The following is a 12,703-nucleotide window of genomic DNA, read 5'->3' as shown; positions in this document are numbered from 1 at the left end:
ATAATTGAAACACTACCAGCTGGTTTCCAAAAACCCCACACACAATATCACATAGAAACATTTATACAATAAAAAGTATTGAAACCACCAGAAAATATTAGAATGTTGGAGTTCCCAGTGCTTATGAGCTGTTAATAAATAAATATTTCCTGTACTTAACAGTAATGTTAAGTTTACTACTCTGTGGATGTGAATCATTGATTAGAGAAGTGTTACTTCATGTAGCTTAAGTTCTTAATCCAAGTATAAAAAGATAGAAATTTGACAGCGTTAAAACAACAACAACAACAACAACAACAACAACAACAATGCATAAACATGGTAGCAAAAAAGAATAAAAACGTTCTTAACATATGCTTGCACACACTTTCTTATAAGTCCATTTTGCAGACAGTTTTTAGAGGGACTGTTGTGCTCCTTGCTGGATGTACAGAGGATCATGGTGCTGTATTGACAGCACTCTCTCTGTTTTGCTCACTAATAATGTGATTAAATTTCTCGTAGAGTGACTTCATTAAAACCAGAAACTGCATAAGCTGTTCAATTGTATGCAGCTTTCCTTTATAAATCTTTCCCAAGGCTTAAAAGTATGTTCGGGTAATCAAATCTTACACTGAAAATCTCTTCCAACATTTAGCTGGTAGTGTACCTTACTCTCCTACTAACTTGACGTAACACAATAATGTGAGAAAAGCAGTGCCTCAGGGAACACTTCTTAAAGCTTTTTAGGTCAGGCCCAGAGCTGAATAAGGGCCTGGAGAGAAGTGTTGTGACTGAGAGTTGAAAGAATGAGCCCATCACACTGCTTCCTCTGGGACAGAAAGCTTTCTCTCTGCAGAGACTGTGCCACTCTTTAGGTGTTGTGGGTCAATTGTTATGGATCTTTGTGTTGTAATGCTATGAACAACAGGGGCAGCACTCAGGCTCCTGTAATAGGTGAGCTGAAGCACAGACATTTCCGATTTATACTGTGTGTAATATCAATGCTTGCATATAAGCGTTAAGTGGTGTGTTAGTGAAGATGGACAACAAACTGAATGAATTATGAAGGGACAGTTGGATTTAGTGACATTTAAAATGATGATTCTGGTGTGCTTAAAGCATCCTACACTGTAATCTAAAAAATAACAGTCGTCTACTTACAGAATATGGTACAGTAGTGGATATGGTACTTTACCTGTCTATGATCTGTTTTCACAAGAAGTGTTTATTTATTCGACATCTCACATTACTGAACACAATCAGCAGCTTAGTAGAGGTTGGGAATTGTGGTGTCATTTTTAACCTTTAACCTACTACGACCTGGTGTCCACATTCGTGGACATGACATTGCATATAAAATGCAAGCCAAACCAAAGCTCGGGTCTTAGGAGGTTAAAGATGGGCAGCTGTGAAGCTCCCATACATTTTCCTAGTCAGTGAGTATATTTTTCTCCAATAAGCTCATTGTTTCCCTGACATACGTTGTCTGGAAGTGTGTACACTCTGAGGTGCTGACAGCCAGTGAGATGGCAAGAATTTCTTGATTGTGGCCAGATAGTTCTTCAGACGGTCCGTGGGCGAAGCATCTGAGACTGAGCCTAATTATGAGGCTACTATTGACTGGTGCTCTTGATTGTTCTTTTACAGTCTTTCTTCAAGTAAGCCTCAGATTAGTGTTTAATTAGATCAGTTCAGAAGAAATGAGGAAACAATAGGTTTAGGATTCAAACCATTTAGGAATGTTTGAAAGGTGAGTTTAGGAAGGTGTTGCTATGTTTTTGCAGATTTACTCTTTGAAAAATGAGCAAAGTTTCTCTATAAACTGTAAAAAGAAGAATGTTTTTATGCTAATGGATCTCCATTAGTGTCTTAAAACCAGGTCAGAGAAGACCACGCACATATGTTCCCACTAATAACTAGAGGTCATTTCGAATTGCAAATCCACCGATTGGCATGTTTTCGTGTACAAGCAGTGACCTGAGCACTAACCTGTTACAGAATGTGCTGCCCAGGCTTACTAGGTTACTAGACCAACACTGCTTGTTAAATGTAAAAATAATTACTGATCTACTATCAGACCACAATTATTTGTTTGCTAGTCCTACTGGGAGTGTTTTAAGACACTTGTGAGATAACATTTGTTAAACCTACAGATTAAGGATTTAAAGACACTTTTAATATTATCTTTGTAACATAAATATGTTTTATTTTAGAAGTGTCAAATTCGAGTGATAAAGAGTATGGACTTTAATAAATTCAGTAATAAATCCAGATTATTATTACAGTACTTTTTTTAATTTAAGTATTTTTTGTAATACTGAATTCATTTGACTCTTAATAATTATCGATTTATCAATTCATTGCAGGTGCCTAAAATCTTTTGTCTGGAAGTGCATACAGTGTATGAGTGTAAGATCCCACAAATAAAGGGTGTTCCAAGACTGTTGTTTGGATCTGTTATTTATTTGAAAATTTGGCCAAATCTACAACAAGGAAACAATCTTTTGTTTACAGTGTCTTTATAGTGTCTTCATTTTTAGCTTTTGTGCGTATGTGTGTGGATGTGTGTGTGTGCATGTGTGTGTGAGAGATATATGTAGTCACTGTTCCACACGTTTTGGGTGTTTGCATGTCTGGCTATTTTAGATTATTATAGCCAAGGAAAAGGAAAGGTGACTAATATAAGGAAGTGGGAGAGACACTTTGTGTTTATATGTAGACGTAATGACGGTAGGCTTGGGCAACACAGTCATAGCACAATCCCTGTACCACCCACACAAGTCCATATGTACACACAGACATCCCTATAACAACACACACACATACTGCTACCTTGCCTTCATTATCTCCTCTTCTATGGACACATCAGCACTAGAGACACTGCTGTCTTATACGAACAGAAGGACAATGTAAACTAAGATCTCAACTAGTGCTTGGCATTGTGAGAGTGAACAGTTTGTTGCTCTGAGCTTCCCACATCATCCATCATCCTGCTTCCAAAGAAACAAGAAACAAAGAAACAAGAAATGATCCATTTAAAAACTTTTTTAGCACACAATCACATAATTTGAAATCAATATGTTTATATAAAATGGTTAAGAATAAGTTCAGTTTAAAGGCACATGTAACAAAGTAGCATCCATATTGTTATAAAGGACAGCATTATTTTGGAGAGGTTCACATTTAACATTGTATTAAGTTTGATTGGGTGGTGTAAATTGTTTTTTTCAATGCTTTATGTTTTGATATGAAAAAGGAAATGAATTCATGTAATACATTTCCCATTTCAATTTAATCAGACATGCTTTTTCAAAGAAAAGTTAAATATAGCTAATCATGCTAATAAAACCCTATATTAATAATGCTTCAATAGAGTTGTTTTTATTTTTAGAGACGTATTTCTTAACCTTAAGATACTTCGTTTTTCTATATTCTTTAAATACGTTAAATGTATATCAAGATACAATTCAGTGGATTTCTTTGTAATGAATGCTACAGTGCTTAATTATACTTGAAATAGCGAAGCGCAAATTGTGTTCGTCCTAATATAAAAGCCATCCATAAAGATTTCCTTGTGCATTGGGTTTGTTTTTTGTTTTTTGTTTTTCCTTCATCTATCAACTGGAATATTATCTAAGTCTATGGGGTTTATATATGCATTTGAAAAGCATAATATGAAATTGTGTCATGTCTGATAACCTGTTTTGGAAAGCAATTGGAGCATAGTGATGCTATCATACACTCACGTACACAAAAGTATCTGTACAAGCATTCATCCTAACAGTTATATAATGAGTGTAATTCTGACAGAAGCTCCAGGCAGAATGTTCCTGCTATGATCAATGCAAATTTATAAATGGAAATACTCTACTGATCATGCAGAGGGGACACACACACTTTCTCATTTATTTAAAGAGCCACACAAACATTCATGAGGCCCTGACAAAAAAAAACCCCAGCAGCACCTGTTTGTATGTCAAATAACTAATTTCTATTTCAAAGCTGGCGGCTTCAGATTGGTTATCGTGTTGTCTTTGAATGCAAGCTCTTCCTTTTGAAGCTGCATGGCTCTGTCAGCCATAAAACCTTTATAGAAGCAAAGTGAGGCTTTAATGTGAGCAAATGGACAGTGTTCTTACTATGTGCAGTCCACCTCCCTTTCTGCTCCAATGCAGCCATGAGAGCTAGCATGTAAAAAAAAACATCTCAGTCTTTTTCTGTATTTGTGTTCAAGGGCAGACCTTGTGCTGGATTACAGGTGACTGCCATTATGTTCACATTCAAGACTAGACTTTGTTTGCTATCCGGGAACATGGTTTTTATGATCATCAGCATTTTTAGCCACACATGAATGTAATGTGCGGTTTAAACCCATTAGCGTCGTAAGACATCATCCCTTCTTGGTGATGATTTAAAAGATCTCCACACTCTCACCTTGTGATGGAAGATTCATACATTTCCTTCTCTTAGCGTTACCCAATTAATTAAACAACACATTAGATGACATCAGTGTTGATCAAGTGTTCTTAGACCCAGGTCTGCATGCATACATCTTCAGAACCTCCATTGTGCTAGAGAGAGGCCAAAGTTTGGGACATTTTGTCTGGGAATGCCAGTCTTGGATGAAAATCCTCAGAAAGCATTATTGCAGATTTGCTGACATGAACCAGTTTTGTGACTAAAAAACAGCTCAATTATATGATGGCTGAAACGGGAAGGCTTTTTGGAACCAGTTCAGCCCTTTTAAATCTAAAATTAGATGACATCAATAGTCTTTATCTGAAGTAGTTGAAGACCCCCTCCTTCTGAATAGCAATTCTTTCAAGCAAACGAGCATCTTGGAACAGAGTAGCAGGCTTTGTAGGTCTGATATTTGAAAGGCTCTGAACCCCAAAAAAGCTTGAGGATTGACAATGGAATGTTTTTTTTATCCTAATGCACTGTTTTGATGGAGTTGTTGGATTTGTTAATTTGGAATCTGGCTCTGCTGATTTCTATTTACTAAAAACTGTGCCGTTATCTCCAGGGCTTCTTTGCTTCAGTTCAAAAGAGCCCCCTTGGCACTCTGGACATGTTATGCAGGGATAATTTACACTTATCTTACAGTACGGATTGTGTTGGCCAAACTTGATGCCATCTATAAATCAGCCCTTTGGATCAAATCTTCATCCTGGCCTGTGTTTTAATTCCATGAATGAGATTTCAAACAGTCTTCTAAGCAAACAGCAAAATGGGGCACCTGAGTGGTGCAACCAAAGAGCATCTGCCATATCAACAAGTTGTCTGTAGATGAATAGGCTACAGTCTCTGCTGCGTGTGAGGGGCTGCTTACTGTCTCTTCTCTGTCAATCACAGTAGCACATAACCATATTTCATGTGGCAAATTAGCAGAGAGCGACCAAACCTTTGATCTTCCTTGGTATTGCCCTACTTCCCTTGCCATGCTGTGACTGCATCCAGGAGTATCTCAATAATCACTGCAATGCCTCTAAGGATTCAGACAGTACCTCTTAAAAAGCTTTTTGTCAGGAGATTTTTTAAATGTTATAATTTCTTTGCCAACATCAGACATTTAGAACAGTTTTTGATTTAGTCTCGGTAAAATAGAGTCTTATTTTTACAATGTCAAAAGTATGGTGGTGTGAGTATGGTTATGTGTATGTTATGCTGGTATGGACCAGTAACTGACCCCTCCCAAGACTCAGAGCGGTTGCTAGGCAATTAGAGTACTCCAATCATCATCATTCTCAGATGAGTGCCCACTCTCGACAGAGAGCACACACTCTTACACACATGCTCTGCAGTCAGCTTGCTACTCAGTGGGACCTTGGAGCAAAGAACAGGACTCTGGTCATCTCTCTCTCTCTCTCTCTCTCTCTCTCTCTCTCTCTCTCTCTCTCTCTCTCTCTCTCTCTCTCTCTCTCTCTCTCACTCACTCACATCCTGTTGTCAGTTTGCTACATGCTACACATCCACCGTTAGAAGCTCTCTCAGAAATATATGCTTCCCTGCAGGGGAAGGAAGAGAGGATTAGTACTGTATTACCCAGATATACTTTGTGATTGGATCTGAAATCAGGAAAGGATGCACAGAGAGAGCAACAGCCGGAAAAGTCTTATGGGGTTTACTGTATTGTAGGTAAGTTTTTGCTCTGTTTCTCTTTATATCTGTCACCCCACTGTGGACTCATTTATAATTTCAACACATTTTTACACTTGAATTGTAAAAGTGTTGTCTACATGAATGTGCTTAGTCATGGTAGCCTTTAAAGTTAAGAATGTGTTAATGTATGCTGGAAAGGCTTATTTAACCCCTTAAATTCCCAGAACTTGTCAGCAGGTCTATAGCTTTCCTTACCGCTTTAAACACATATGTGTTGTATTACTTTCACTACACATATTGTATGTATTTCATAGTAGTTACTGAAGATCATGCTTTAAAATAAATAATTGTTAACTACATATATATTCTATATGTGGTATGTTGTATACATACAGCAAAAACCTAAAGGAAAGCATAGGGTTAGCAAAGCAGCTCGGTTCCTTTATCTGTTATATTTGTAACACATTGATTTATTTAATGGCCTTTAGATAAACTAACCGCTAAAGAAGTGTGATTAACTACAGACTTTTTGCATGTGAGAAGAAGGAAGAAAAAATGTATTTTGTAATCTGTAGGAACAGATCAACCTCTGCAGCAGAGCATGATAATGAGATGTGTATGTATACAGGAACTAGATTAGATAGAGGGTTTGTGTATGAGAGATATATTTGTATTGCAGCCGGTTTCCTGAACCATGCATTGCACCCAGGTTGTCATTAGGCGAGATCGTACGACACAAAATGCTTCAAAACATTCTCACCTTTGAAGGTAATCTGTGAATATAACTTTGCCTGAATCTAATCAATGCATTGTGTTCTGATCTGAAAGCTTGTATCATTTAGAATGCAGACGTGCAATTAAGCTTAGTCACTTGTTTTTGACTGACTGCTCCTCCAGCCCTTATGTATAACATGGCTGGGGCATTTCTCGTATTTCTTACAGATTCTTTGCTTTAATTTCCGTCTCACAGTAAAAACTGAGATGTTAAATTGCAGGACCTGGGAGAGTTTTGTGCAGTATCTGCACAGAGGGCTTTGGTTGTCATGGAGATATGGAACTCCTATCCTTAATTTATGTTTCATCTTCTGGTGTTGTTCTATCTGGCAGATGGTTTAAGTCGTTCTGTGTAGCCTTCAGAGCAGAAGAGCACATCTCAGTTCTTAAAAAACGATTAGTAATAATTCATTACAGTACACATTTTATTTTGTGTGTGTACACCTTAAAAAAAGACACAGTCCATATGAATCTTTTCTGATTTCCTGTCTTTTTCTTTCTGAAGATAAATCACCGTAGTACTTTAATGATCAATGCAAACAAACAACGATGACATCCAGTAATTATATTAATTTGTTTGCGGTAGCAAGAAGAAACACAGACAAATGACAGTCTTTACATAGAACACCTCTGTCTTATTGACTAATAAATCTTTTAGATAGAAGGGAAAAGCATGTGGTTTATGTATATGTGTTAACTATTAAATAAGCATAGTGACTGACAGAAGGTAAAAGATGGCAGTTTATTTTATTTTGGTGCTGCATAAATGATAGCAATTTTGAGTTAATATACATTTTGTACATGTTTTCTGCTTGCTATAGCCTGCAGTTACTGGCACTTCAGTATCTTAGTACGATGAGGCAGGAAATCACATAACACTTTTATTTTTAGGGAGTGGACATACTGTACAGTACCATGAATAGAATCAAATTAACTAGTGTTTTATTTTATAAGATGTACAAAAAAAATAAAAAAATAAAAAAATAAAAGATTATTAAACCTTTCTTGATATCCATTACTTGTTTTAAGCTTGAAAGAGTCTTTTTCTAAAAATATGCAAAAATTAGTTTTGGAAAGATTCAACATATCCAGAATATAGGTTTAATAATTCTGTATTTGGTTTATTGTAATCTTATTAAAAGAAAATACTGTCTACCTTTAAATACTGACTATATTTAATACATTTTCACTTGCTAAGATGGTATTTTTTTTCCATGATCACCTGGATATATCAGCCGTGCTTAAACTCGGGGAAGCTGCAATGATTGTTTATGGATTATGGATGTGTTGTACAAATGGTTGGCATCCTCAGAACATTGTTATTGATTTCTAACTTTTAGAGACGAAGCTTTGAATATGAATGTGTTATTTAAATGCCACAGACTATTGCTTGTGCAAATAAATGTTAAGTTGTATTGGCTTTGTCCTGAGGGGTAAAATCTATACATTGTGTGTCATCGTTCATATGATACTATCTTTTAGAAATATGGTAAAACTAAGTCATGGGTTAAAGCCGCAATTTCCTGTGCAATCTGTAATTTATATGACGTGGGAGTACAAGAATATGTAGGCTTCAAATGACTTTATGAAGTGTACAGAAATATAATGGGTGAAGAGTGCTGAAACTAATAGTGTAATGGGCCCTAGCACAATTAAATTTAATAACTGTTGCAAGGGTTCTTCTCCTCCAATTAAATATATAACTACATATATCAATGAAATGCAAATAAAACTAGGGACCATTTTTGATAGAAAAGCATTTATAAATGGTAGAAGTGTGCCATTTATAATTAGTTGCTTCTGAAAAAACTCAGCATGGGTTATTGGATATCCATTAGTATCCAACATCATATTCCACATTTTATGAAATCTAGACTTATGTACTGTAATGATATAAAACAAATCAATTGCTTTTAGTATAATTAGGATATGTGGCTCACTCTCTCTCTCTCTTTCTCTCTCTCTCTCTCTCTCTCTCTCTCTCTCTCTCTCTCTCTCTCTCTCTCTCTCTCTCTCACACAAACACACACATACACACACACACACACACACACACACACACACACACACACACACACACACACACACACACACACACACCACACACTCTCTCTCTCTCTCTCTCTCTTTCTCTCTCTCTCTCTCACACACACACACACACACACACACACACACACACACACCACACTCTCTCTCTCTCTCTCTCTCTCTCTCTCTCTCTCTCTCTCTCTCTCTCTTTCACTGACTCTCGTTAAAGACACTGCTCCTAGAGGGAGAAGAATTAAGCCTGCTATAACGTCCCAGGTGTTTGTATTGACTAATGGCCCCAGCAGTCTATGTCATTACTCACCATGGTTATTAATGCTAAGCTGTATATTGGCTTGCAGATAACAGATATTCACTTATATCAGCTTGATTTGTTTTTTAGACTGCTTCGGACAATGATCAATCCTGACAGTGTGCAGTATTCACTCTGAAATGCAAATGAATCCTGCCTCAGATGAGCGCTGCTGAAGACATAGGCCAGGATAATATATTAGAGCAACTAGCTGGGGGTGAAGCATAAAATTGTGAATTTTTTCCCCATGTCTGAACAAACTAGCGAATAAGCATGATTTGGAAAGTAAAGCATACAGAGTTTGCTAGGAAAATCGGCTTTGTTTGTTTTTCATGTATAGTAATTCTCATGGAAAGTAATCAAGTTAAGACTTTTCCTGTATTTGTTGTTCTCATCGTCTTTGGTTTAATTCACTATGCCGACACTACACACACACACAAAAAAAGACAAATTTTTTTTTATATCTCAATGAATTCCTCTTGCAGTAATCTCCTAGCCTTTATTCTGTCTCCTTCCTAACCCCTCACTGTGATCTCATGCTGATAGAAATGTCATTTTCATTAACCTAAGCATAAAATGTTACATCATCACTCTGCTGCCCCTGACTGCAGCTTTGAGCCTCTGATAACTGCACGGTTCTGTTGTTGAGCCACACAGATAGTGCTGTACTCCATATACAGATATACATGACAAAAAGTTCAACCCTCTCCTGAAATATTTTTTCTTGTTTCCTGAAAGTAGAGGGTTTGTGTTGGTTTTTGATTTATAGTGCTTTTAATTTTGTTATCCTCTGTAATTCCCTCTGATTCTCAAATAGACCAGATTAGAGGGATTATAACCATTCAGGGACCGCAGTACTAGGTTTCATTATACAGATACATCATCTCTTCTTACTATTCTAAGCGTCTGACTAGCGCCATACACTGCGCACACCTACACTCTGCCTCTGAAAATGTAGCAGGATGAAAGGGCTCCTTAAGGGCATCTAAGCCCGTATAGATCTAGTATAGTTTATGTAAACATACAGATAAATCCAATCAAAAATAATCTAATCTCATATGAAGTCATCAGCAAACATAATGTTTTCTTGCATGTTTAGAGCAAAGCTAGATTTATAAGATTTACACATAACTGGAATGCATGGCTTGGCTGTGTGCTTATTTCTTCCACATAATACATGCTAGACAAATAAAAGTGACATGGACTTGTTCTTTAGTGATATCTGTTACACTTGACTGCTATTTTCAAAACAGGAGTAAATGGCTTTAATTGCTTTATAAAAAAAAACATACCTTCACAATTTATTTATGCAGGAAGTGTGTAGCGTACAATTTATAGTGACCTAATCTGGCATCTGTGCTTCTCATTCACACACAACACTTACACTTAGTGTGTGTGTGTGTGTGTGTGTGTGTGTGTATGTGCATGTGTGTGTGTGTGTGTGTGTGTGTGTGTGTGTGTGTGTGTGTGTGTGTGTGTGTGTGTGTGTGTGTGTGTGTGTGTGTGTGTGTGTGTGTGAGCACGTTAATCTCTAATCCCTACGCTAAGGCCCTTGATGAAGTTTTATATAAAACCTTTTATATAGCACCTAGAAAAAGGTGCCATCTGTTTCTATCACACTTGGGTAGATGTCATTAAAATGGTGTAATTGCTTAGTCATGGCCCACTCATTCCTTACTCCTTTTTCCTTGCTGTGTGTCGTTGTGTCCTCAGAAGTATCGTCAGTGCATGGCTGGTCTCCTCGCCCCTCCCTACGGTGCTATGGAGAGTGGGACCAGTGCTGACAGTGAGTCTACTCTCTCTTCTTCTTTTGATTAAATTGATTTGCCAAAATTGGTTAATTAATACATAAAATTTTGTGTTTGTTGAAAACAAATGCTTAATGTCCAAATGCACTGAGCTGGTAGGTACAGAGAGAAAATAACAGAGATTTTATTATCTGTATAGTTTCTCAGTGACAGTAATTAAAATCAAATCAAAAAAGAAAAACAGACTTCTGCTACAGACAAAAGCTTAATCTTATGTCTCGAGAGTTTCAGTAGAGATGTCAACAGTCACATATTGTGTTCGTTATACTACAAAAGATGAGTCGAATTTACTGTAAGCATACTGCTGTATATTTGCAGTGATGTTCAATTCATATTCAATACACTAAATATAATTTTAATATACAGTATTATTATTAAGAGTAGATACTCTAGACTAAGTATATACTTTTCTTTGTTTTATAAGCTAGCATATGTACATATATCAGAATAGAAAGCTGGTACAATAGATGGCAATTAAATGAGTAAATAATAGACCTAGAGTAGTAATATGGATGAATACAATTTTTTATATAAAAAATACTTTTTTGTTCCAACTTTTATTTTTATTCTATAACTCGAAAGATTAATTTTGAGAAACATTAATCAGACTGAATTAAGTTAATGACTTACTGAATCACAAGTGAAAAATCACTAGCAAATTTCTTAAAATATCAAAGACAAAACTTTAAGCAAAGAAAAATTCCTGAAGATAGCAGTTTATTTTTTCTTTAAATGCAAAGATGATTTGATAAAAAAGCTATAAAATGCTATTATCTCACCCACAGATATCTTTTTAGAATATTTTTAGCAGTGTATTTAAAGTCTATAAAAAGAACCGGGTCTCAGCTGAGAGAAAGGGTGTGCTTTGTGAAAGATAAGAGTATTAGAAGGCCGGATGCTCTAAATGGACTGTTTGTCCTGAAGGAGCGGTGCTTACGTTTGTAACCTTAAGTGAAGATCAAGCCTCTTTTCCTGACCTCCCTCAGGATGTGCCTCTACAGATTACACACATCCTCAGACACACAAGCACACACACACACACACACACACACACACACACACACACACACACACACACACACACACACACACACACACACACACACACTCACACTCACCATGAATTACCAGCAGCTGTCTCTGTATCATGAGGCATTTCTGAACTGTCCTTTATGTTTTTGCTTCTTTCTCATTGGTGGTCTGTTGTCATTATGTAAGTCATTATGTTAGACAATTTCTGTTAAAGTTAGAGCAGGATCTCTATGGCTGTGTATAGTATGTGCTAAGATTGTTGTTCTCCTGTATATTTATATTTTTATCAATGCCATTTGTAAATTCATTTGCTTTTTATCTGTTCATAGGAATGCCTGACAAAGAGAATCTGGGTAACTCCCTAGGATCAGTGTCCAGACACCTGAATAAGGTATGAATGTATTAATAGTTCTCATGCATAATTTTCCTCTCCTTAAAGTTTGTAACAATACATTCAAATAACTTACAATGAAATATTCAGTCAATTGGAAGCTGAGTCTGTCTCAAGTGTCAATATGTGATGTGTGACATTTAATTTTTACCTGATTACACCTGAATATAAATAGCTCTTTATTGATTCCAGATCCTCATATTGAACGATACAGTGTGATATGCTGCATATTGTTACACATCTATGCAATGTACAACTGAAAGAATTTAGAGGAGC

At 36.5% G+C, this 12,703-nt stretch overlaps 1 protein-coding gene across 5 annotated transcripts in view; it reads left to right on the top strand.

Moving 5' to 3' along the window:
• rapgef4a (Rap guanine nucleotide exchange factor 4a) overlaps positions 1-12,703 on the top strand; it is a 38,440-nt gene that overhangs the window by 6,835 nt on the left and 18,902 nt on the right. For 2 of the 5 annotated variants that reach the window (XM_047815129.1, XM_047815128.1), the window contains exons 5-6: positions 10,910-10,982; positions 12,366-12,427. In XM_047815129.1, the coding sequence (XP_047671085.1) occupies positions 10,910-10,982; positions 12,366-12,427 (135 nt within the window). Of the gene's footprint in view, positions 1-5,825; positions 6,121-6,806; positions 6,853-10,909; positions 10,983-12,138; positions 12,218-12,365; positions 12,428-12,703 lie in introns of those variants that run through there. The other 3 variants (XM_047815130.1, XM_047815131.1, XM_047815132.1) reach the window with 3 other exon arrangements.

Source organism: Tachysurus fulvidraco, chromosome 6, assembly GCF_022655615.1.
Source record: "Tachysurus fulvidraco isolate hzauxx_2018 chromosome 6, HZAU_PFXX_2.0, whole genome shotgun sequence".
In the NCBI taxonomy this organism is placed as follows: Eukaryota; Metazoa; Chordata; class Actinopteri; order Siluriformes; family Bagridae; genus Tachysurus; species Tachysurus fulvidraco.
Note: the sequence above shows the minus strand (reverse complement) of the source record. Positions and strands in the feature narration are given on the sequence as shown.